At 40.2% G+C, this 27561-nt stretch overlaps 1 protein-coding gene across 2 annotated transcripts; it reads right to left on the bottom strand.

The window, feature by feature from the left end:
- On the bottom strand, positions 1-27547 carry dop1a (DOP1 leucine zipper like protein A). Of its 2 annotated transcripts, XM_079895013.1 has the most exons (38): positions 27189-27547; positions 25887-26079; positions 25613-25794; positions 25356-25526; positions 24485-24674; positions 24256-24354; positions 23906-24005; positions 22839-22948; positions 20237-20351; positions 20022-20142; positions 19789-19908; positions 19601-19712; positions 19213-19242; positions 18411-18644; positions 11469-12015; positions 10879-11150; positions 10644-10796; positions 10439-10539; positions 10053-10318; positions 7850-9944; positions 7385-7496; positions 6956-7138; positions 6722-6847; positions 6509-6643; positions 6336-6391; positions 6138-6242; positions 5142-5208; positions 4709-4853; positions 4503-4582; positions 4134-4243; positions 3828-3977; positions 3662-3723; positions 3401-3553; positions 2963-3099; positions 2697-2752; positions 2402-2566; positions 1470-1599; positions 1-1157 (listed from the first exon to the last, which is right to left on the bottom strand). In XM_079895013.1, the coding sequence occupies exons 2-38, from the start codon at positions 26022-26024 to the stop codon at positions 855-857; spliced, it is 7431 nt and encodes a 2476-aa protein (XP_079751139.1). In that variant the 5' UTR covers positions 26025-26079; positions 27189-27547; the 3' UTR covers positions 1-854. The 2 variants fall into 2 exon arrangements, with proteins under 2 accessions (XP_079751139.1, XP_079751140.1); XM_079895014.1 differs by lacking the exon at positions 19213-19242.
- Positions 27548-27561: the final 14 nt, after the last annotated feature.

Here is a 27561-nt window from a genome sequence, read left to right as displayed (position 1 = left end):
GGGGTGGGTGGTAATTCAGGACCATTTAACCTTTTCAAATCATGTCCATGATGTTTTTTGTTCACACAGTAAGTGCCAAAACCTTTTCCAAGTTTCGTACCATTTAATATATATTTTTTTTATCTCTATAAAAAATAAAAAAAAAAGTCAGAACAGCACCAGAGGGTTAAATAAAAAATAATATGAATAATATACTTACGTCATTTTAATGGTGGTCTTCATTCATTTTATAAATTCATAATCCCCCCATTCAATTATGGCTGTACTTTAGTTAAATTAGATCACCCTTTGAAGAAAAACAGCTGTAGTGAAGTATGTGGATTGGAACATGTCTGTTTTATTTCCTATCTCTCTTACTTTAATGTATTTCCATTATGGCTTTTATCATTTTTAAAGCAACATTACTTTTAACTATCCGCATATATGCATTTTTACACGAAAGGTTTTTGTTGACAATTGAAATCTAATCCAAAAGGAAATAAATATTAGTGCAAGTTTGATTAGTTAGTTATGGACATGAGGTCTGTTACAAGCCTTTCTGTGGATAAGGAAATTCAAAAATGTTTTAAATTCACATGATATGTCTCTTTTATTAGGCAAGTCACCACAATATGGAATGGCACAGTATCATCATACTATCCTATGGGCTCAAAAAAATTAAAGAAATCATCACAGCTGGCTATATTTACATTAAAAGAATTTAAATTAAATAGTATAGCTTTTGGGGAAAAATACATTAATTAGAAAAGCAAAAAAATGTACAAACTTCTTTTTTTTTGTTCTCTTCCATTTTTTTTTAAAAGGTGAGGTGTTAGTGTTTTTGCTCAATAGCTTCACTTTTTGTCCATGTCAGGTCACGTTTTGATGAGTCCCTCAAGGAAGTCCTTCTCAACCATTTCCTCAATGTTCTGTCTGGCCCGGCTCCAGAAGACTTTCTGGCTCTCCAACTTCCCATCCTTGCTAGGGAATGGGCCGTCTCTGGGAGTAGGGCTGTGATATGGTCCTGAGCGGCTGTTGCCTTTACTGCTGAACACCTGGCTGAGAAGGTTGAAGAAAGGGAGGAGCTGCTCCATGCTGCGGATCACATAAAGGGTGAGCAGGAGCTGTCCGGGCTCCCAGGACAGAGTGCGTGTGGAGCAGTCTTCCTCTGGATTTTTCTAGAGTTAATGGAGACATTCCCATGAGGGTAATGAACATCCATGGCTTAGGAGCATTAGCAAATCTACTGAATAGTCTATAAATGTTATAGGTCCTATGCTAATCACGTGGAATGAACCTCTATTAAAATAACAAGGCAACAATTGAAAAGAACAGATTTCCATTGATTAATTCTAAAAGGGGTGACATTTAAGAGGCTGTGTGGAGAGGCAGGGAAAGTGTAGGTCTCCTTTTTTTAAGAATAAAACCCAAATTTTAAACTTATTAAGGGTTAATTGCATATTGTGGCGACTGTTTTGTGGTCGTATTACCTTGGCCCTTTTTCTCAGCAGCTTGGCCAGTCTGACAACATAGGGCTTGAACTCTCTCTGATGGGTCCCCTGTCTGCGGACCTCCAGACCAGAGTCATCCGAGGCTTCAGGGACAAATGCCCAGCGATACCTGTGGCACAGTGTATTATTATTTCCTTCAAATTAAATATGCTCAATATTTGTAATGAATTTTATCAATGAAGAAGACTGATATAATGTAAAAGGATGAATAGTTTTCACAACTCGGAACAGAAGGGCTTTGCACAAATAGTTAACCATGGGTCATTCTAAAACCCCGGGTAAACAGAATCCTGGGTTATCACGTTTCACACTGCTCATGCTTTAGAGTTAACAGTTAATCCTGGGTAATCATAAACTGCACTGTACATTCCTAAACCCTGTGTTAATGTCCTTATTTGCATATTTGCCGTGTCAGTGTCATTGAATCGACAAAAGCAGCATGCGACCTGTTTTAGACTTTTTGAACTATAACGGTGAGAATTAAATGAAACAGCCTTTTCTTCACTCCCATTAATGTATTTTCCATCACCATTTCTCAAACACAGTGTTTCTGTGACTGTCCAAACCCTGTGAATATGAGGCAAGCAATTGGGTCTATGTTGCTAAGCATCTAGCCATAACATTCTAACACCACATATTTTCACACTACAAGTTTGGCACTGCAATGCAGTGTTATTGCAAGAGCGGTTTGTGAGGTTTCATAACTTTGGGTAAGAAGCAGTGCTAACCTCACTTTTAAATTACAAGTATGAAATGTTCCTCTACCCAGGGTTAAAAGCAGTATTTAGAACAACGATAACCTGGGGATAAGTGCATTGTGAAAAGCCCAAGAAATATTACTAGCTTATTCAAATGAGTTCCTTCCTTGTACTAAAATACATTTCAAACATTTGGAACACCCAAACACCCACATCTGGAACTGAGGCAGACTCTCAGAGGGCAGAGCGAGGGCCAGGTCCAGCAGCTTGCAGGCAGACAGGTAGAGGTTGAGCCAGCGCTGGCTGTTGTAGGAGGTAGAGAAGCCATTGCCCCCTGAGTATGTTGTCTCGAGCCCTGCAACCGAGGGGCCTGAGGTCCTTGAGAGAGCCCAAAGACCACATTCATCAGTATCCAACATGTACAAATGACCTATAAGGTCTTAAATGGAGCCTGATTTTATTCCTTGAACAAAAGCTAAAAGATAAAACAGATTAGATAAATCGATACCTGGTGATGTCCTCATCTGCAGTGAGTTCTTGTTCCATGAGTAAGAACACCTGAACCTGTGGGAAGAAACAAACAAGCCTAATGAACATGGCGGATTCTAATAGAATGAGACAAAAAAGCTCTACCAAATAACTAGTCCCGTCCAGATTCTCCCTGGGAACTTCTGTTATTTCACCATCAAAGCCAAGAGCTTACAGACTGATATGCGAGATGTTGCTTGTGATTATTTGTAGTATGTAAATGTGTGAGGTGTGTCATATCCTCACCAACTCAGTGATCATAGTGGGCCAGAGTGAGGTCAGGTGCTGGGGGGACATGCGCAGTAGCAGCACTCTGAAGAAGAGGAAGACCTGAGCATGGAGGATGGGCACTTGAGGGAGTCGTAGGCTCTCCACAAGACGCTCTGAAACGACATTGTGTAAAATGTTAAGGACTGTGTATACAGAGTTGAAAATATCATTGACAGCAGTAGCTTTTTCTCTGAAATATAAGAGCAACAAATACAGCAGAACAAACTGTGAGCTGTCATCTACTCAATTGAGCAGCGTGACTCACCCTTTAATAGTATTTATAGCTTCTAACGTTAAATAAGTTGTGTGACTAAATTCAGAACTAAACTCAGGACATTGGCCCTCTAGGATTGTACACCCCTGATTTTTGTTTAGGTGCTCTTATGTAGCATGTCTGTTAGTGTCTGCGTGTACCTTGAATGTCTGGCAAGTACTTCTGGTATTGGTCCACCTCACTGCTGTAGATGGTGAAGGCCAGTCGTTTGAGAAGCATGGCTCTCTGCTCAAGCTCTGCATCTCGATTGGTGAAAAGACTCAAAGAGCTGCTCTGAGCCACGGCAACTCGGGCTGCACATATACAAAATGTTAGCAAGTTCCTCTCTACAACACTCACAAACAAAAAACAACTCGATGATAATGATAGAGCAATAAGATTGGCGCAGCTGGAAGACTCACTCATCAGGTCTCTGAATGTGGTTTTGTCATGAGTCATCAGGTGGTCTATGATTGCTCTCCAGCTGAAAGGGAGAGATGTGGTCAACTAGAGGTCACATTGCCCTGTGAGTGGCAGTAAAACCACTGTGACCAGGAGAAAGGACATGTTGTGCTGTACAGGACTCACTGGCTGACGCAAGAGGAGTCCATCTGGAAAAACGTATGGTCCATAAACAGGTCGAAAGCTTCTTTCTTCCAGGCTCTCCGGGTGTACTGATATCCACTGAGGCTGCTCAACAGCTGGATACATGCACGATAACTGGGGGCATTGTGAGCACTGGCAAAAAGAAGACAGAGCAACAAGATCTTGATCCCTATAATAACTTTCATTACACAATCCAAGAGACTGAAGCAGCTTCAACAACTTTGTGTCCGATAATTTTGTCAATTCCTCATCTTGTGTCAACAGTGTTGGATTTTGAAGACTAAATACCTATGGTTGCGCAGGTAGGGCACAACATAATGCATGAGGTTGACCAACAGAGGAATCACTCTCTCCTTCTCATCACTGTAGAAGACCATATCTAATAGATGAGCCAGTACCTGCAAAGACACCCATGAGCACAATAATTCAATTCACAGAAAGCCAATCAACACAACAATGCAAAAAAAAAGCAAACATAGAGACAAGTAGGGCAGGGCAGAGCACAACCTCTGGTGACCTGTGAATGTTCTTGGTGTGCTTGATACCAATGCAAAATTCTAATTTACAAATGATATCCGCTGCACCGGTTGTGGTAGATTTGTGCTCGTTGTATATTTAAAGAAGGAAAAGAGTGTGCATGTGACATTCTGCGTTTACCTCAGCCAGCAAAGTGAGGGCGTGAACACTGTACACAGATGGAGTGAAGCTGGAGGCCTCCATCACTGTGAGCATTAGATCTGAAACATACATACTGTTAGTGAAAGACTCGCCATACCCTCATGGTCATGGAGCTGTGCATGTAAACAGGGGTCGATGTACATGAGCTATACCTTACATAAACACAGACACACATAGTCTCTGACCTTCTACATCAGCCTCCAGACTGGCCCCCTCCACCATGATTTGAGGAGAAGGTTTGACCTCCAGGTTTCTCCTCAACCATGTGGTCTGTTCTAAGGATGAGCCTGCAATCGTTCCAATAGCCTCTACGATCTTATGGGTCACATCCTGGAAAATCATGGTTTTATGATTTAATGTGAATATTTAAAATGAGACATGCAAGAGAAACAGTTGACATTGACACTAAAGTACCATGGCATTACCATCTTTTTCAATGTTTACCATAGTATTATAGAATTGCCTTATTTATATACTGTGGTATTAGCAAGTGGTAGTGAAATATATGGTATTACCATGGTACAATGTCCAAAAAACAGTAACACAAAGTAACCATGTCAAAAAAAATATGATACTTGGATGTAACGGTGGAGAGTGTTGAAATGAGGGAAAGGTCACCTGTAGCTCTCGCTGGTCCTTCTTGCTTTCCAGGGTGGGATTCTTTAGGATAAACTCATTCAATACTCTAAAGAAAACATAAAAACAAATTCCTCATTCTTAATGTAATCTAGAGCTGTCAAAAAGTCAGAACCATAAACACCTCTGATTGCCCATTGTGCTCACGTGCTCATCAAATATGTCTGTGATTGGCTACAATGATCAGCGCTTCAAAAACATGTTGTAAATATACATCAATGACGCTCTTCACTGAGCGCTTACACAGATACACACGGGAGTGTTTGAAAGCAGGCGTCTATCGGCTGACCGGTCCTCTGGTAAACGGCTACTTGTGCTTTCAAACGCTCTCCCACTCCCGTTTTTTAAAACACTTTCAAACACTACCATGTGCTCTCAAACGCTCCCGTGCATTGCTCATTGTAGCCAATCACAGACATATACGATGAGCACGTGAACACAATGGTCAATCAGAGGCGTTTACGATTCCGCTCAACATCGCTCAAAGCGTCACGATTTTAAATTTTCAGAACCGACTTGGTAACTCCAATGTATTCTTATAAGTCAATTTACTTATTTATTATTGATCAAATCAACAGCAAACACTAATTTCATGTAGAAACGTAAATAATCAAAACAATACTTTCTCAAAACAATATAGAAAAATACAGCAATTATATAAGCTCTTTATCCCAGGAGAAATCTTTTTTTTAAAAGTCTATTAATAAACTTTCTCAGTAAAACATTGCCTAATATAATTTAATCCAGGACATTCCAATGAAATATGCTTGATAGCTAATGAAGTCTTTCAAAAGTATTGCCTATTTTTTAAACAAAAACAAACTTTTCAATTATGACAAGGTTCACTTTGTTATTGGACACATTCATTCCATTATATTTGACACCATTTATCTTATAAGTGAAACCTCTAAATGAATGTACTTTTTTGAAATGAAAGTGTGGCTGTCCTTTCCTGAGAAGAAAAAAAAAAAAGATTACCCTAGTATGAGGAACTGTCCTGGAGCAGGCAGACTGAGCTGCACAGAGTCCTTCAGCAATGCCAAGAGTGATGGCCAGCTATCAACCAGACTAGACACTGGAATACTAATAGAGACGGGACAAGGGCAGTGAGACAGAGTACTTTAAAGAATACCTTTGGCATATGCTGATATTACTATAGTTGCTCAGTTCACTTACCTCTGCACATAGGCATAGAAAAACTGAAGCATGCAGACCTCCAGGGAAAGATTCTTCTGTAAAATTAAGAAAGGCAAAGGGGAGTCTTAAATCTGCTTGCAAAACCAACAGAAGTAATTGACAGTGACTGGAGAAGAATTATGGGAGTTGTCAGGGTATATTCGTAACTATACCTTCTCTTTGGCGATGGCTGGGGGCTGCTTGAGGACTTCCTTCACTGTCTGTATCACAGTCTCAGTTCGCATGGCACTTACTGAACGAACAAGTTCCACAAGGAGAAGTTGTTCCTCACTAGCTGTGGGAATTACCTAAAGTACAGACCAATGCATTTGTTTTTGTAGTCCCTGGGTTCAAACCTAATAGGTTACTTCTGGTGTTGTTCATACCTTGTTCCTGGATGGAGTTTTAACTTGCTTCCTTTCATTCCACACATAAGCAATAGCAGCCATGAAGTGAGCTCCATGATTCATTGAGATTGGGCCCAGCAGCTCTAGAATTTGCTGCCTGAGATTCTGTGAACAAGCAGTAAAAAGTTTGTTAACCTAGCGCCTGGACTACTCTCAGGACCAAAGCACAGTCACTACATGTCTTAAGACACAAGTCCACTCTCCTCACGGTACCTTTGTGGATCCTAGGTTGATGTTGGAGGTGGAGCAGGCAGAGGCTGCAGCTGGCTTGTCAGAACTATCAGCCAGATAAAGGACACCCCACAGCAGGGTTACGGAGGACATGATGGTGTGCAAGATGGAGAGAATGCCTGCACGTGCCTCTGCAAGGTGCTTCTGATCTACATTCACCTGAAGCTGAGGATTACATGCACATAAGCATTAAAAAAAAAATTATACAGATTCAAAGCTCACACCTAAGCATTGATTAAAATTGGAAAAAACTAACACCTATTAAATTAATATTATATATACATAGATTATAGATTAATAATAATAATAGTAATTATTATTAAATTGTTCTCACCATTTATTCACTTTTTTAATGTATCCATTATCTTAAGCATTTGAAAGATAACAAGCATGAAACAATAGCTCCCTCACCTGGTGATATTGTGATGTTGGGTCTAGCAGACAATAATGGATTATGGCTGTCATTCCTTCTAGTACAGTTAGAATCAGGTCAGGAGGGATACACAATGCCATCCACTGGGGCCTAGAAATATACACACAGAAACATTGGCTTTCCCCTCATAAACAAAGCACTGCTTCAAATGTTTATGGTATTTATTTTAATTTATATTCCCTAAAGTGCTTTTTAAAAGAACATGATATTTTTAGGGCAATAACTGAAGAATTGATGGTGAACAGTGCCCTCTCGTGGATATAAATAATATACTATCACATGACCTATAGTCAAATAATCACTTTGTGGTTGCAGTGTGTGATCTGTTTGTGATTATACTCTATTTCAAAAATTTTAAAATTTCAATACAAACAGCTCCGTGAACTACTGTGCTTTGCTGTATGGCACTGTTTCTCTGCTACATAACTGAATTGGTCCAGTACCTTGTGTCCGTGAGGCCCGTCTCATAGCGGTATTGCTGGATAAGGTTGTCAAGGTTTTTGCACAGCTGAAGAGTAACAGATGCAACTACTCGCCGAAGCACTTTTCTCATGTATGGCAAAGTGGCTGTGATAAGGCCAATCCACTGTGGGTGCATCTTGCATGCATGATGCTGATGCAGGGCTCGGATCACAGCACAAAGAAACATGCCCTGAGCTGTAATGGGTTGCCCATGCAGATATTGCAAGGAAGTCATAGGTTGTTGTGGGTTGACATGTTCTACCTCGCCCCCAATCAGCTCAAAACCAGCCCCGGGACCATTAGGTATGCCACTAGACCCAGTTGACCCCGGACCTCCCTCTCCACCCTCGTCCACTGGGATCATCACACGGTGCTCCAACACCACCAGGCTCTGAAGCAGACGCAAAAGTTGTGACTGTATTGCGCTGCAGTTGTCCAACTGGTCCTCTGACAGATTGATGACGCTGTCCTCTGAAAGCCCCTCCTCAACTGCAGCCACATTGGTGCCACGGGCACGGTGTTCATGCCACTTCTGTACACTAAATATGGTGGAAAGCAAACAGTGTAGCACTACTTTCTGCACCTTGCATTTGGACAAAACGTCACAGATAAAGCTTGCAAAGCCCTTGGCTGAGCCCCCAGTGACCTTAGAAAGCTCGCTGAAGAGCAACGTCAACACCTCCACGCTTGTCAGCTGCATGGCATGGTTGCCTGCCAGGTCCTGTGAGGTGGCAGCCACATGGGCTGAGTAATAGCTGCGCAGAAAATAGAGGCAAAGGGAGATTATGATCTCCAGGAACATGGCACTTCGGAATGAGTGAGAGTGCGAGTCCTGCGGGATGGGGCAGTAGAAATCCTTGCCCATGACAGAGACACGATGACGTGCTAGCAAGTTCTGCAGAAGAGAGAGCTGTGGGGTGTATGTGTTGTTTATGCTGGTGGTGGAGATAGCGCTCACAAATCCTGCTGGTGAAGCACGTAGCATGGCTGCAACGGCAGAGAGCGCATGCAGAGTCCGAGAGGAGTCATAGAGCTGAAGATAGAGCAGCACATGCTGGTATAGGGGATGGATGTTAAAACGAGGTGACCCAGAAGTGCGAGATCCTCCCACCCCACTAGCAGCCCCACCACTGGGTGAACCTGTGTCACTTTCAATCTCAGACACTTCCCCTTCCCCACAGCTGTACCAGTTCTCCAAGTCAAGACTGTCACCAAAGAAGATGCTGGGTGGGCGGCTCTTCTCAGCCTGGTTGGTTTTACGTCTATCATCATCTTTCCTCTTGACCTTCTTGATTTTAGGCTTGGCCCCTGGGGATTTGTCCACCAGACGCTCCATAATCTTGCCCTTCAGGCTGAGTTGTGTGCTGCTGTGGCTGCGCTTGCGGTGCTGGTCATCTACCTGGAGACTCTGCTCTGGGGCAGCACTGCCACCGCTGTCTGGCAGTGTAATGATGGAAGGGGAGGAGCTATGCCGAGCAATGCCTTCCCGATGCTCCTCTTCCCCTAAAGCATCAATTGAGGCCACAGCCAGGAACTCCAAGGTTCCCCCTGCAACAAATTCTGGGAGCGTTCTGGGTTGGGTGTTGGAAAACGGAGCAAGGGTGATGCATGGCCCATTAGAGGTATCGGTGGATGAGTTAGAGTCAGAGTCTGTCTGAATCCAGGCATCAGGAGATGATGGTGTCTCAGAGGACTCTTTCTCCACCATTTGCACCACTCTGTCTACTAGCTCAAAAAGCACAGCAGAAACTGCCTTGTGCAAGGACTCCTCCTCTGACGAAACAGATTGACAAAGCACAGGATCAGATATATTAACAGTGCTACCACCTCCCTCCAGTTCATCAAAGCTGCCATTGTCTATAGTGGAGGACTGAGAGCCACTTGAATCTGAGCTCTGGTGCTCCCCCTGCTGATCAGGAGGTTGATATTCGCCACACAGCTGCAGGTTCTCGCTACTAAGGCTCAAGAGAGAAAGACTGTCACTCAAAGGGTTGACTGTCAGGCTAAAAGGTTCCATATCATCCAATGGGAGGCATCTGCCACACGCTTGGCCATTCCCTGATATCTGGCTATAACCTGCAGAGGAGACAAAAATCGCATTAGAAAGCAAATATTTATTTTGGTTAAAAAAGAAAAAAAGCAGATGATATAAATCTATTTAGATTACTAGATGAACCCTCTTACTTTCAGTATAGCCCATATCCCTCATGTAAATTGGCTCAGAGGACTCTTGTTCTGTTGGGTTAGGAAAGACAGGGGTCCAGTGACGCTGTGCTTGAACCCGCTGTATGGATACACGGTGAGTTTTAGGGTGCAGCAGCAAAAGCAGTAGAGGTTCAAGAACACGAGCTATGTCATGTCTCTGCAAAACCTGGTTCAACCAGGCCCTGCCAACAGCACTTGCAGAGCCGTCCCAATAACTGAGGCTGTCTAACATGATAAACAGAGACCTACAAGAGGAAGAGAATGGTGAGGCGATTTAACAATTAATGACAGTGTCTTGAGATGATTCTCCAAGTCATATTTGTTTTTGCATAATTAGACTTCATCTCCCATAGAAGTGCTGTTACCTGTCAAAGGTCCGATTGAAAGGGGAGGACTTGTTGATATTCAAATCTCTGGTTAGGTGCCAAAGAACTGAAAATTTTACATGAGCCTCCAGGCGTATTCTCTAAAATAAAATTGGTAATATGTGAAAAAATGTCTGTGCATGTATAATTGTGCAATTCAATGCCACTTGTTTGTGGGGTGTCTGTGCATGCATGTATGACTGACCCTGTCTCGATGCATGAGCTGCTGGCTAATGACATCTTCACAAATGCTGGGGGAGGGAGCCAAATTATGAAGCTGGTAAAAGAGTTCCACACTGCGCTTGTGGTGCTGGGGGGTCTCCTCTCCCAACTGATCCCATAAGATAAGGGCTACACTCTACAGAAGAGAAATGAGAAGGTGATAAAGATAGAAGAAGAGACTTCAAGAGAATTAAAACAAGTGAAGAAATAATGCAAACCTTGAAGAAACCGGTTTTCTCTGCAATGTACTTCAAGATACCCGGTGTGAGTGGTGGTCGTATCACCACTGCAACACGCCCCTGGCTCGGACTCATTGGCTGGCCCGAGTCTGGACTTGCCACACGCTCAGCTGTCACCATAGCTACAGACTGTGTGAGTCCGACAAGGTCCATGACAAGTGAGATAGCTACTGCTTGAATACTGAAATCAGCAGCTGTACAGCATGCATCCATCAGGGTCTGCAGCCACACCGCTGGCTGAACACTCTCACCTGTCAAGAATTGGCACAACACAAATATGTGACATAGAAGGATTTCAAGTGTGAATCAAACTATGTATTTATATAAATTACCCTCATTAACTGGCCCCAAATCCCTTTGTATTAAATTAATTCATACTGCATGTGAAAAGAAAAAAAAAAGATTGTGCTATCAGGTATGTAAGGGTTGTATATTATGGATAACATGGATAACAATGTCCAGCCGGATTTGTTATAACAAGGTCACAACTTAGAGGAAGATGACCAACAGGCTGACCTCTGACCTTTGGTACATTAAGTTAAGAAATGGCAGTAGAAGGTCATTTTTACCTGCCTGCTCCTCTCTAGTGGGTGAGGACTTCAGGTTGCCCTCAGCAATGTAGACTGGAAAACTGGAGCACTCCAAGAAGAGCTGGCAGGCAGCAGTGAATGCAGCCAGACACTCCATATGCACAGAAGACTCCTCAAAACCACATGTCAATCTTTTATCAGCCACCACTGTTAGAGTGTCCATCTCTGCATTGCAGATTTTTCCTGCTTCTGCCTGACCACCTGGGGTGATGTAAAGCCTCACTAGGCAAGAAAGGAACTGCTGGAAATGTTCAAGGCAGCACTGCATCACTGGCTTGTCCTGGGGCTTGCTGTGGGATGAACTATTAAGTCCAGATTTGGGTTTAGTTTTGGGTTGGACAGGTACATCTTCAGGGATGGAGGCATCATCCTCGGACTGTTGCATCTTATTAGGTTGCTCCCCACGTTCAGCCTGGTACTGGATGAAGTCAGTAAATCCACTCTCTGACAATCGGCTGCTGGAAGCATTCTCGCCATCCTCAAATACATCAGTGCTGCCAGGGGCTTCAAGGGTGACTGGTAGGGTCTGAGCAAGATTGGGAATGAAAAAGATTATTTCTCTCCAGGATGGCATATAAAACACAGTGTCTCCTGACACTACTGTGCAAAACCCTAATCAGTTTCAAAGTCAAGGCAGTTTCATTAAATCAATGAAATATACTGGTTTAGTTTTGTTTTTTAGTTTTTTACTGTTTTGGTTCCTTGCCACTGTCGCATTTTTCACCTTTGTTGCCATTGGCTTTTGGCTTGCTTAGTTGGGGACATTAAATTTAACATTTAATTTAATATTCAACAATAATATTGATCAGCCTGCATTGACACTATTATATGAGAACTGAACCTAGAGAACCTAACCCTAACTGAGCTGGACGACGACATTACGGTTTTCTCCAGAGCAGCTATGTATAAATTAACTAAATTAATAACTTTTTTACAACAAAATGAAACATCACTGAACTTACTTAAGCTGGACTGTGACGTTATTTTCTTCTGGAAACAAACTTTGTAGCATTATTTTCCTGTTATCTCTGTAAAGCTGCTTTGAAACAATCTGTATTGTAAAAAGCGCTATATATAAATAAATAAATAAATAAATAAATAAATAAATAAATGTAAATGTATTTTTAGAGGTGGTGCTTATAGTTAGCATGCTGACAATGTGTTGTCCTTCACTGTTTAAATGGTAAAACAATTACCATTCAAAAAGTAACAATTTTAAATTTAACCCCTTTAAAGCACTGGAACTGTTGCCAAACACATTCAGACATACAACTTTGACCATTGTGCAGGCCTTGACATGAATGCTTGTCCGCTTCTCCCGGACAAATGGGATTTTTTTAAGGGGCAAGTGAAAGAGAATTTTACTTGACCGAATCGACAAGTAGTCTAATTAAAACATTAATAAAAACATCTAGGGAAGCACAGAAATTCGAGAATTATTCTGATTTTATTTTATTCGGTGTAAACGGCGACTGATAATAGATAATTTATGGATAGTAACAAGGTCGTGCCAGTCTGTGTGAATGAGTGAATGACCAATTTACTTGTTCGAAGGGCAAGTACATAACAAGGTTTATTGTCGAGCCCTGTTGTGTTACATCTGGTGCAGTTTTTATGAAAATCCCATCACAAGTCTTACATTAAGACTTCAACTCGAAACCAGTGAATTCTGTTCCATTATGGTGAGCTCTATCTAGCTGTTTTTGAATACAACAATTCATCTTATGTAGCCACATCTGATACGGGTCAAGTGAGACCTAAACCAGTCTAATCATATAGAGCTTCCTTCAGGATGACTGTTCAAGCATTCTACCAAGTCGATTTTACAAATATTTAGTTTTTCGAATCCCTATTTGCATAAATGTTGATAATATTATATTGTTATATTATCATAGTGACTGTAAGGCTGCAAGGAATTCCATGCTTGTCAAATTTGAGGCCATTTCTTGCGCAAAACATAGCTCTCTGAGTCCTACACTTTAACATGAAGCCCTTCCCATCATGCTGTGGGTTGGCTATAACACATTCAGACATCCACAACTCAGTGGCTTCTATCATAGAATCGTGTAGTAGCGCAGAGCCAGACTCAGGTGGCAAGCAGTGCGCTGCATGAGCCCCGAAGGAGGGAAAGGCGAGAGCTTGAGAGGTTGAAGTCCATTTTCACCTGAGTGAAAATGACAGACTCTTGGGCCTCAGAGGCTAGACTTGGCTCCCACTAGAGAGAGGAACTCAGCTGTGCATGAACGTCTCATCCCTATTCCCTTGCTTACCCTCCCTGCATGATGGCACCATCCAGGGAGTCTGGCACAATTTCGATGAAGCTTCACTTACGGTAGAGACACATAGTCCCAGTAAGGTAGCAAACAGGTCATGGGGGTGCGCACACACACACACACACACCCTAACAAACTTATGTCAGGGGCCAATGACGGAGGATCATCCTGTCTACTGGACCCAGAGCAGGGAGTCAGTGAAGGCATGTACAGTGGGAGACAAACACCATCAGGCAGAAGAATGGTTGTTTCCAGGCCAGTGCTTGTATGGCAATCAGGCCATGTTGGCTTGACTTTAACTGACTAATGCTGTAGGGACTGCTTCCAAAGACTTCAAAACAATTAAAAGACATTCTAAGTTGAAAGAGTACTGTTGATATTGGCAGTTAAATAAAGTGCTGAGTGATGTACAAAGTCAGAGAAGAAAGAGAGTACATTTCACAGCTGAACTGTGAACAGTTAAGATACTTTTGAATCTACACTACATATTCCCTATGTTGAATGCCTAAAAAAAATTGTACATGAAGCACAGGGCAGAGATAAGAGTAACAGATTTTGTGTTTCAGACTGGAGGTCGGTCTCTGTGCACTGATGCCAATGTGTTTTCTTAGTTGGGCTTGAATCAAAGCTTCTAAAAGCCACTAAAATTCAAATTAGATTATATTACTTTCACCTGATTTATTTCATCGGTTACCAAGGGCAGCCTATATAATTGACATTTACATATAAAGAATTTTTTTTTTTTGAATATTCATTACTAATCAAATGTTTACTAGAAGCTTACAGAAATTACTTAAAATATAGCTGAAGGTAGCAATTATCAGGGCCAAACACAAAGAACTCAATACATCATGCCAACATGGCTGGGAGCATCAGACCAACTGCAACAAAGAGTAATTAAAGACATTTTAAGATTATTTTAGGCACAATGGCTGAAAAATTATAAATACAGCCACTAGTAATTTGATTTAATGGTTTATCACTTTCGACCAATAGGTGGTGCTGTGACCAAAATGGTGTGTTCAGAGTGAGGTGACAATGACACATGCAACGTTTGGTGTCAATATGCCAAAGCATTGCAGAGATACAGCCTCAAGAGTCGTTTTGTCATCATGCCTCAGCTTTATTGCTGCAGTATACGAAAACGGTTTCGTCTATCGACACAAAATCCATTACTTTTTTTCGTCACAGTCTGAAGATGATCTGACTTGAATTTGGTGAAAATCAGGCAAACGGTCTATGAGTTTGAAAAAATAGGTTTTTAAAGAAAATCTAAATGGCGGAAAGGAAAATTGGTATCTATGTTGTCGGCATGACCCAAGGAATCTATCAAGATCATTATAATAGGATAATTTGATCAAAAGTTATTAGCATTTTTGGAAATTTCATTATAACTTTTGACCACAAGCTGGCACGGCCACAAAACTTTTTGAGTACTGTCAGGGCATGGTGCCGAAGACACATACCTAGATTTGTAACAATACGGAGGATTTTCTTTTTCCGGGTGGATCATCAAGACTATTGGACCTCCTAAGTGTCAATCATTCTGGTGATATGTTTACGTAAGGCCGTCGTACGTGCTCGTGCACACGATTCACACGATAGCGTGCGCTCAAAACACAGGTTGGGCTTCCCACTGATGCCTTAGTCGCGAAGTTTCTTGACAGGTAAAGTTTGACATGCTATTTGGAGAAATCCATTTAAAATCACTGCTAGTAAAAGTTAATGTAAGATATGATTAGCTCGTGCATGCTCTCTCGTGCACACGTTTAATAGGCGTTCCCTCTCGGGAGCAGGTAGAGTGTTGCGCATGTGCATTTTTTCAAAAAGTGGAGAGGGCGGTTCTTTTCTAAAATTCGGGAAAATCCTCCGCAATACCTTTAAAATATAGCATTTTATGACAAAATTCAAAATGGCCGACACCCAAAATGGTCGATATAGGAAAGTTTGGTATCGTTTGACTCAGCATTAGGGCTGCACGATTCTTGCTAAAATGTGAATCACGATTTTTCTCCATGGGAATTGAGATCACGATTCTCTTACACGATTCTCATTTTTTTTCAACCAAAATTTATTGCACTCAAGTACAAAAAAACAAAAAAACAAACAAAACAAAGGACATTCAGTATAATAAAGTGCAGGAGTAACAAAAATTGTCTCTTTTCTTTATTTTAGCCCCCTTAAAGTGAATAATTTTAAAGCTTTATGTTGCCTAGGCCCAGGGCCGTTTCTAGGCATAGGCAAACTAGGCGGTCGCCTAGGGCGCAAACAGCTGGGGGGCGCCATTGAGAGCCCCCACCACACCAAGAGATTTTTGCCCAAGCGAGTGGAAGAAAAATCCTTATTTTTTTACATTTCCGATAATGGAGCGTATATTTGCACTAAGTCCCTGTCTTTTTTAGCAAAAATACGCCTATCACTAAATATCTACAGTGGCATAGGTCGTAAGGCGTGAGGTGCTTGAAAGTAGCTTTGGATGCGTTCGACCCGAGTTCGAATCCGCCTTTTGCCGAAATCGCTCTTCTCCCTTTTCCCAACACTTGAGATATAAAATTTATAGCCTAACATAAAGGTCTCTAGCGTTATATTTTGTCAACGAATTAAAATCGAAATTGTGATATGGCTTTGTGCCTTTATAAAACAGCACAAGACTTTAATTAAGTAGCCTAGACATTTTGTTTGTGCTGCGTGATTTAAAGAAAAGTGCGCACTTTGCTCATGCGATCAGCATGGTGATCTGGTGTTTTCTCCAAAATAAAAGCTCAAGGGTTTATTTCTTGCAAGTGAAGAAATTAGGAGGACAAAAGTATTGTAATTTTCCGATACTATAGTGTAATGTAAAATATACTTTTGAAATATTCATTTTAATTTATAAAGTAGCCTACTTATTATTGGCTATATGGATTTTACATCATAGGAATACTTATATAAATCATAAACACCGGTGATAATGTATCCTAATGTAGACTGAGACTCTATATCATGATAACTAATAAGATGTTTGAGCCCTCTTTAGTGTCCAGGTACAAGTCAATGGTTTTTCTTTGTTCAATGTGCACAGTTCATGGGTTGAAGCTCTTAATTTTTAGCTCTCAAAGTACCAGATTGATGCATTAATTTAACCTTAAAATGTACAAAATTTTCTTGCGGGGGAGCATGCCCCCGAACCCCCCTAGAGGGACAGTGGGGGGGGGGGGGGGGGGTTCAATAGGAATCTTGCCTAGGGTGCCAAAAAGGCTGGAAGCGGCCCTGCCTAGGCCTACAATAATAGCCTAAATAAAAATAACTAAATAGAACCTGTGCTTTTTGCTCCAATTGGCACAGAATGTACATAGTACTTACATATACTGTGTTTACGGGAATACTCGTCTTGGCGTTTTTAAATATTTCTGTGTTTATTTGGCCGTTTACACGCGCAACCGGAGACAAAGACTACTATGCTTGTCCGTGTTGCGCTCGGAGCGCGCGCACTGCATCCTGTCAGTATAATTCAGTTCTCTTTCGCGACTTATCGCGCTTTTAATATTTATTTTCGATATAAAGCACATTCTGCTCTTTTCTTTCTCTTTCATCCATGATTTGTTATTAATAACTTTAAACAGAATCATCAACTGAAATCTGCGCGGATTATCAAAAATACGACACATTTATAGGACAAAAGTATAAGTTAAAGGCCAGCAAAGCATAAAGTTTCAATAAAAGGATATATTAAAGTTTATATAGCCTACTTTTACATTTTCGCTGCTGTTCTAAAATGGTTTTCGCCATTACCTTAAACAAGCTGCAGCTGCTTGAATCCAGTGCAGGAGCTGATTACCACAGAAACGTAAGCGGTTAGTTGATTGCTGTGGTGACTCATGACACTCGCGAGTCGCAAACAGCACTGAACACGCACTTTTGCCGGTACAACTTGAATATTATTATTATCATACACTTTTCATTAACTTCGGTAGGCTGTACAACAAGGGAATTGTAATTGGCTGCTTTTTCTGCAGAGAGCTGAATGCAGGGAAATACACGGAAGTGAATCGCCATCATTAAGAAATGAGATCGCATTTATGTTTGAATCGAGATCGTGATTTTTTTTTCGATTAATCGTGCAGCCCTACTCAGCATAATGCAACAAATCTAACAAGACTGGGCTGCCATAGACTTCCTGAGCGGAAACGGAAGAATAATAATAAGAAGGCGGCCAACGATTACAATAGGTACTTTCGGTGCTTGGCCCCTAATAAAGGAGGTCTACCTGTTACCTGGAGGCAACATACATCTTTGAATTTCCAGTCGTTTGATTGTAATGGAAATTTGTTCTCTACTTGTTTTTCATGACATTTTAAGATGGTGTTTTCCTGAATTTTCCAGACCTGGAAATATTTTAATTCTTATATATATTTCTAGGTTTTCTATCATAGGAACCCTGAAAAAACTGATAAAATATAGAAAAAGAAAAACATTCTATTCAATGTCTTTCCTAAGCTTGTTTGTTCCCAGTTTTTCCATGGCTGTGTAGACCCTGCATATCTTATGCTTTACCTTAAGCTTATAATGTTCTGTTAAAAATGTGACCTACATATAAAGTCAGTCATTTATCTGGTTTTGAGTATTTATTCACAGAACATGTTTGAATCATTTGATTATCTGCTCTCACCATTTTCTCATCTTTGTCTCTAGAGGAAGGGGTAGTTGTGGCAGAGGACGGACCAGAGGGCAGTGCAAGGGGCGACACCAGAGGGGGCTGGACTTTGCTGAGGATCTTCGAGCAGAGGCGCAGACAGTGGGTGAGCTCTCTGAGGCCCAGAGCCTGCAGGTGTGTGGTAAGAGCAGAAACCATCCGCAGCAGCAACTGAGGTAGATGCTCTGTCTGGATCTCAATGTATGTCTCCTAGAGAGAAAAAGAGACAGAGACAATATTAATATTATATGACAATATTACTTGACAATATTAAGATAGCTGGAGGTCCATTCCTGCATCACAGTCAGTAATATACATTAAGAGTGATGGTTAACAAAACTGAAACACATATAAGAACAATTTAGGCTTTATGTATGGTGTAAAAGTGAGTAACAAGCTTAAGAATTTTAATTGGTGAGCTCATGCAAGTTTATGGTTCTACCTTCCGCAACATCCATAGATAAACATGATGAGTGCTTCTTTTAAATAATTATATAATGTAAAATGTTAGCTATAATATAACAATAAATATAATTTAATACAGCAAATAGGCTTTTTTTTTTTTTTTATTACTCCGCTTGTCTGTTTCACGGCATTCAAGATCAGAGGGTGTGAGTGGTGTGAAGCTTAAGTGGCATTTATTTTTTCAAAGCGAGCAAGGAGCAGGAAATGGAAAACCTGGAGATTACAGACCGTTAATGGATGTTTCTGGAAAGGTAGCCAAAAATTTGAGTGAAGTGAAGGTAAGGTGAAGAGGCAAGTAAGAGCAGTACTGTACCTGGCAGATAACCCTCATGCTTCTAGTAGGCTTCGAGGAAAAAAAAGAGAGCAGAGATTTTCAGACAGACAGAAGCGAGTAGTGCAGAGGCCAGAAAACACTTCAGAAACCCTGATTGGAAGGCCAAGATGATCTCTGAATCTTTCACATGGACATCAACATACACATAAAAATTTGGACACATGTAGAAAATGTCTAAACTATGAGGCTAAGACAAACCAAGTGTCAATAAAATGTTGAAGTAGTTTAGTTGCGTATAACTAAAGAGGTAGAAACATCAATGGAGAATAGACAAACTACAATTTTAATTTCTAGCTGGCAAAAATTCACCAGGGATCTGAACATTTCAATAGCTAAATTATCATATCCAAGTGTAAAGTTTACCAACCAAAGATACAATGTCCAACAAGAAGTCCACCAGCTCACAGAACTCAACCAATGAGCGTGTTGATGTCACAGAGCTCACAGTCTGTCCAGTGGTATGACTGCTCTGAGTCCACCTATAAAAAGAGAATGAGGTCAAGCAAGAATGGACAAAAAATGCATTATATTTTTCACCCATTACCCTACACACACCTGCAACACTCCTCAAACCAAAGTGCAATATAGTCCCACATGTAGTAGGGCTCAAATGAGTTAAACAAGAGGTTGGCGGTTTTAATGAGCTCTGCTGTTTTCTTGTTTTCTCTGAGTTTGCTGAAAAAGCAACACAAAAGAACAAGATGAAAATATTGTCATTGAAAATATTGAAATATTTATAAGAACTGCATAATTGTAAAAACCATTAGTGAGAGAAAAGAAGTGCGGACCTGCTAAGTTGAGTTTGGTCTTTGCTGAAGGGGTTTTGGTTCTGAAGGTCCAACTCAGCACGGCACTGGGTGTGCAGGGTGCGAAACACTTCAATCAGAACATCCTCTAAGATTGCTGGGCCTAAATAAAGTGGATAGAAAAGTATCAAGGCAATTCCAAACTCTCTTTGTGTGAGTCTAAGCATACCACAGACATCATGTTGTAATGGCTGTACCCAGCTCAGGCTTGTCGAGAAGGCTGATGAGAATGCGAAACGGCTTTAAGTCGTGCATCAGGACGCTCTCCTCCTCCCCTCCTCTAGCCTTCCCCTGCAAGATCCCCACCATGGCCTACAAACACACACAGACAAATGCAATTCTGACCAGTAACGATAAATGGCTGAAGTTAAATGGCTGACATTAAACATACTATTTTGTATAAATTAAAAATAAAATACTTAAACCAACTGTTTTACAAATTACAAGTAAATGTATCGTAACATTATAAATGTATATAATGTTCAATATGGAAAACATACAGTATATTCGTTTTGAGCTTTGCTAAAGATTACATTTAACAGTGTTATTGATTAAATTATTAGAGTTCGAAAGTAGCGACAGATCCTTTTTTCCATATAATGGACATACATCAGAGTATAAAAGATTATTGAAAAAGAAAAAAAAAAATGCAATGTGGGGTTCATTCTCTTTGTAGATTGGATTTTGAGACGTAGCCATGAATGTGAGCTTGTAGGGGCGGCGGAAGGGGGATGGGGTTAAAGGGATAGTTCACCCAAAAATGAAAATTAGCCCATGATTTACTCACCCTCAAGCTATCCTAGGTGTGACATTCTTCTTTATACATACAATCGGAGTTATATTAAAAAAATATCCAGGCTCTTCCAAGCTTTATAAATTGAATTAAATTGCTGTTTCTGTTTTGAAGTCCATAAAAGTGCATCTATCCATTATAAAAGTGCTCCATACGGCTCCGGGGGGTTAATAAAGGCCTTCAGAAGCGAAGTGATGCGTTTGTGTAAGAAAAATATCCATGTTTAAAACTTTATACAGTAAAATAACTAGCTTCCGGCCAAACAAACATACGGATTCCATTTAAGTCTAAGCGCAACTTATGCAAGTAATGCAACATACTGCTGATATTTACGCTAACACCATGACGCACTACGCTACTTCTGACGTCACATGTTGTGCTTTGGGCACAAGTAGACTGCGTATGGCCGGAAGCTAGATTTTACTTTGTAATGTGTTAAATATTAATATTTTTCTTACACAAACGCATCGCATTGCTTCAGAAGGTCTTTATTAACCCCCCGGAGCCGTATGGAGCACTTTTATGATGGATAGATGCACTTTTATGGACTTCAAAACAGAAACAGCAATTCACTGCCATTATAAAGCATGGAAGAGCCAGGACATTTTTTTATTTAACTCTGATTGTATTCGTCTGAAAGAAGAATGTCATATATACCTAGGATGACTTGAGGGTGAGTAAATCATGGGCTAATTTAAATATTTGTGTGAATTATCCCTTTAAACATCTAAATGATTGGAGAAGTCCGGCATACAATCACCAAAGAGAAGTTTTTACCCGGAAGATCAAGTTAAGACATTCTGAATAACATTATGGCCCGGTTTCACAGACAGGGCTTAGACTAAGCCAGGATTAGACCATAGATCAATTAGGACATTTAAGTAATTTTTATAAACATGCTTAGAAAAAAACATTACCGATGTGCATCTTAAAACTAAAAAGGCACTGATATATTTTTAAGATCAGTCAGTGCAAGTTTATTTCAGTGGAAACAGCTCAGACTTACATTTTAGTCTAGGACTAGTCTTAAGCCCTGTCTGTGAAACCAGGGGAAAGAGCTATAAAAATAAAATATAAAAAAACATCGGTAAGATAATGATAACAAAATTCACAATGAGATCTATAACATGCATTTACATAATAGAAGAAATAGGGTGAATTTTCATTTCATGCTGACTTTAAAGATTAACTTTAAGTGAGCGTTAGATGATGGAAAAGGTCTTCTAAATGTAACTAAAGTACTTAAGATGGATCTTTCCTCAGCATTACCCTTGAGAAGGAAAATTCTCTCCATTATACTGTGTAGGGCAGGCCTTTGCAAGTGTGTATTTCCGCTCTTTAGGGATTTCACACTTGGTCTAACGCATGGCTGCACAGACAGAGGAACAGACGGTCCCTGCAATAACCTACTTCCCAAACAAGCGAGATCCAACAAGTGGCCCAAACCAGATGGCACGCAATCAAACAATTCCCCTTCCAATAAAACAGAGGAAAATGCCAAAAACAAAACTCCCCCTGCTGCAGTCCCAAACTCAACTCCCAGGGGTACCAGGACATTTTAAAAGCATGGCCCTGAAAGGCTCTGTCTGTGCATGCATTGGGACCAGTGTCTCACTGCAAGCTAAACCATGCATACAGACCACATGGAGAAAAGTGAAGACAGAGTGGCTTATTGACAAAATGTGTGCATGCACCTGTGCGCCACTGCAGACATAACAAAAACGGTTTTATCCTACAACAAAAGCAAACTCAAACTCAAAAAAATAAAAAGATCTTTTGAAGTTTCTATGTTGCTTTTGATTTCTCTGTCTGGAAATGTTTGTTTAGAATACTGTGAACAGCAGAGATTTCTGATGTCCCATTGATGCTCAAAGCCCAAAACAACATAATGACTTGCATCAATCCATCTTTTTGACATAAAACAAAATTTGGATGCTGCATTCAAAAACATATGTGAAGTTCTCACTGTTTGGACTTCATTTTCTGCTTTGAACGTTTGACCTTACCTGAATGAGCATCTCCTTGGAATAAGTGTTGAAGTAGTGTGTGACGTGTTCTTCTGGATTACTGAGTCGGGTGCTACGAGGGCCTGCTTGCACGCCATTGTTATCAAAGCCTGAAAACACCATCAAGCACACAATTAGAACATTGAGTTCATAGATATTAAGTTTTCCAAAACAATTTTAATGACTTGCAGAGATCCAAGGAAATAAATGAGGAAGTGTTCATGAAAATATGATAAGAGGCTACTTATAGTTGTCACTGTGTTAATGACATACAAACTTACCGCAATGTTCATCCACAGCATATGGACAGCAAGTAAGAGACAAAATCAGGTCAACCAAAACACTTAACAAACACGCAGGCCATTTAAGAATCATATTACCAATCTGTCTGAACTGATAATGTGTGATATGGTTCTTATGAAAACATGAGAAATCAGAGGGGAATCGGGAACATTAAAACAATTGTTTCTAACCTTTGGTCCATTTCATATAGCTTAAATATAAAATGCTTTACCACTACAAAACTTAAGCAAATTTATTCTGTTTTTATGAAGTTGCAAAATTAAGTACAGCATTCACAGCAACTAGTTAGTTATGATCGTTTTTTTTAATTTTGTCTTTAGTAAGCAAATCAGCTAATTTGCTTTTAGTGCTAATGTACACTACCTTTCAAAAGTTTGGGGTCAGCAATATTTTATTAAAGAAATTAAGGTTACACTTTATTTTAAGGTGTCTTTGTTACACTGTATTTATACATTTAAGTACTGAGTAATATTCAGTAAGTACATGTACTTACTATAGGGTTAGTTGCATGTAATTATGCATAATTAATAGTTAAAATAACTACGTGTAACATATGTAACAATGACACTGTAAAATAAGGTGTTACTGAAATTAATACTTTTATTCAGCAAGGATGCATTAAATAGATGAAACATGACATTAAAGACATTTCCAATGTAACAAAAGATTTCTAAGAAATGCCATATCTTTGAAAATGGGAACAAAACTAAAAAGGGTGGAAACTGGACAGCATACAGTTTGTGTGTGAGGTGTGGATATCTCACCCAGCAGCCAAGCATAAAGTCTACGGTTCAGGGACATGTCTCTTCGTAGAACAACATGAAGTGCTGCAGACAGAATCCTGATCATGTCTGGACGTGTAGCCTGAAATGAACAGTATAGAGTGTATTTCGTCTTAGTGCTTAATTTCTGTCAAAGACTTTACACTAACTTTTCTATTTTTGTGACTAGAGAATAATCAAATCTACACATATATGTGTTAAAGGTGGACAGGTGATTCAGCCACCTGAGACGCAACACAGTAAGGTCTTTCACAGCTGAATTTCGGAGAGAAATATATGAAATATTACTATCATTGGGGTGAAATAAAAACATTTTTTGTCAGTTTTGTTACCTGACTCATGTGGAAGGGAAAGCAGAACAGGATAAGATCTAGGGTGCTCCTCTGCACTAACACACTGGAATCCTGCACAGATGTGCTGACTGCTTCCACCTAAAGAAAACATGAAATCATGATATAAATAAATGTTCCCTGTGGTATCCAATAAAACAATTTCTATATTGTGATTCGTTCATTTTTAAAGGCTGTTTTGCTTGCATTTTGCCACTATTGATCAGTGTACCATCAGTTCGATGTCACTGCCAATGATGTACAGCTGGTCCTCCATTGATAGTTTTCGGTTAAGGTGCAGTAGGACGAAGGACACTCCAGGCAAACGCACAGAAGGGCTGGTTAGGATGCTGCCCCACAGGGCACTGTAGAAGGCCGGCTGCTCCACAGCTGCTGCCACCTTTTCTAGCAGGGTATTGCTCCTATTGTTTTTATTTATTGGTATTAGTCAATATTGTAGATACATGTACACACACACACACATACATATAAATATCTCAGCTGATATTGGATATTTAATTGTGCATGCTCATTAGCTCTATTTATACATTAAGATCACCTTCATCTGATGCTTAATCTTTTTAAAACGTTAATAATTTAATAACACTGTAAATTTCTACATGAATGTCCATGCATATGCATTTGAAATAACTGATTTTAGTTTTTAGTGTTAATTTATTTATTTATTCTTTTTTTAAGAACATATAATTCTCTGCTGTTCAAAAGTTTGTCAGTAAGATTTTTTTAAAGAAACAATCTTTTTTTTTTTTTTCGCAAGGATGCATTAAATTGATCAAAAGTGACAGTAAAGACATTTAAATTGTAAAAAAACATTTAAAATAAAGGCAATTTTTAAATGAACAGAATCCTTTAAAAAATATATTTATAAATAAATTAAGCAACACAAATGTTTTCAACATTTAATATGAGAAAATAATAAGAAATTCCCAGGAATAAATTACATTTTAATTATAAATTGCGATAATATTTCACAATATTACTGTTACTGTACTAATATAATAGTAGTAGTAATATAAACAGTAGTACACATATTTAATAAACATGAAACAAGTACATTCTAGATTTAAAAACTTTTATTTTACCTGTCATAATACTCTGATCCCTCCTCCAGACCAGGCATTACACCGGTCAGGAGTCCCTGCAGGCCTGGTTTAAGAGTCTTCCCCAAGGGCAGGTAGTAGGTCTCATATAACCCAAGTAATACTGGCTTCACAGACATAGCAGCATTGGATAGTAAAGGGAAGAGTCCAGAACTGAGGAGGAGGGAAAGGGTAATAAAAGCACATATTAGGCACTAAAAGTCACTGTAGCAGAAAAATCAATCTTGCAATATCTCTACCTATAGAGGAAAAGATCCTTCGCCAGGCGCTTTGGTCCAATGATCTTGAAGATGATTTCGTAGGTCTCCAGGGCCTTGCGGTGTACCCCGCTGGGCAGCGCCGGGTGGAGGCATTGGGCCAGGCGCTTCCCAATGGTCAATTTCTTGGGTACAACCTGATACTTGCCATTATTTTGCAAAACCTGTCCAACAAATACAGAAAAATGAGATCAGTAAAGCAACTGTCAGGTTTGGAACAGCTACTAAATGTGATCAAGATGACGTAGAAAAGGACCTTGTTGAGCTTTCCGAGTGCTGAGATCAGATCAGCCCATTCGCTGGAGTACTCAAAGTTTTTTAGGGCCTTATCTACCGCTGCCACATAGTTCCTGTACTTCGAGTCACCAAGGAGTTCCAACTCCTCTGCATTCATCGTCCTACGCGATGGGACTAAAAGCCGATTCCGAGGTCACGTACAAACATCACACCTTCAGTTTAAAGGAACAGAGGGGAAAATGCACAAAGGTTAAACTCAATCATAAGGAGTGTACTCAATGAGTAATGTTAGTGTAGATCACATGCTTGATGACGGAAAAAAAGAGCTCACACCCAGATTCCAGTATACTCAACATTAAGCTTAACCAAGTGGTATTTAACACTCAACCAAACACAGCAGCACTTTAGTGGTCAGAAGAGCTCACTGTCACTGGTGGAGAAGCTGTGGGAGGCTGTTGAATTAGTAACAATGTGACTCAGTTGCAGGTGAGACACTTTAAGCTATAAAGGGCAAAGAATAACAACAATAAAAGCACTGACTGGGGAAAAATAAATACTATCTATATTTTACTCCATTCTAATCTGCCGTTAACAGCAGTTATGCTACTGAAAGCATTAAATTCTTGCAAACAACCTGCAATAAAAATAAAAACGTTTCATTGGGGTGACAGTTCACCCCAAAAAAACAACACTTACTTACCCTCATTTTGTCCCAATAGGAATGGCAACCTCAGTCATTTTCTACACAATGTAAATAAATGGTGCCTGAGGCTGCCATTCTGCTTAAATTCTCATTTTGTGTTCCACAGAGGAAAGAAAGCCATACAGAAAACATGAGGGTGTGTAAATGATGATTTCCATTTTGGATGGAACTGTCCCTTTAAGATGCATCATAACAGCCCAGTTTTTATCGAAACCAAAACAAGATCACACCAACCAAAACAAGTATGCATATTAAGCCCTTCTAAATCTGACTCTGGTTTCAAATGGAATGAATTAAATTTAGAAAAAACATAGCATCACTCCATTTGGCAGGCTTGTGATTTCCCATAATGTGCTGATGGGGAACAAGGGACCATTGATGTGATGAGAAGGCCCCTCTGAGGTCCTCAAAAGCGGTTAGCCAGCGTGACAATGATGAATCTGTGGTTCATAGTAAACATCTCTCTAAATCTCTCCACTTGGTACGATAAGTTACCTCCCTCCACATACTGAGAACAGCCACCCAAACACGATCAAATGTCATGAACACACGCTAACTGCTAAGCTACTGTGCGCTCGCTATAGAGCACAGGATTCTCTCCATTGAACTGCTGCTTACCGTTGTCAGTCGACGACGATTTTTTAAAAAAGGTCTGAACTGTGAGGGGCTGAGGGGGCTCGTTAGTCTTGTAGACAGGCGAATGTATAAATGGATAGATGGATGAATAGGTTGTAAGCGATGTGCGGTCAGGTGCGACGTCGGTGGGTGTACTGACAGCATAAACGCTTTCCCGGACTCCGCTGGCGAGATCACATATCTGCTCTCAGTAAAGCCATCTGTTATACAGCTGCGTTAATGTTGACATCAATGCAGATAGCGTTGACACTCTGCGGATGAAACCATTTTTGATAAAGACGTTGACAGGTAAAAATCATTTGTTCTGCGCATGCGGGAGCCATACGTCACCATTTCATAATAAAAGTTCCCATGA

Source organism: Squalius cephalus (assembly GCF_949319135.1).
Source record: "Squalius cephalus genome assembly, chromosome: 15".
Lineage (NCBI taxonomy): Eukaryota > Metazoa > Chordata > Actinopteri > Cypriniformes > Leuciscidae > Squalius > Squalius cephalus.
Note: the sequence above shows the minus strand (reverse complement) of the source record. Positions and strands in the feature narration are given on the sequence as shown.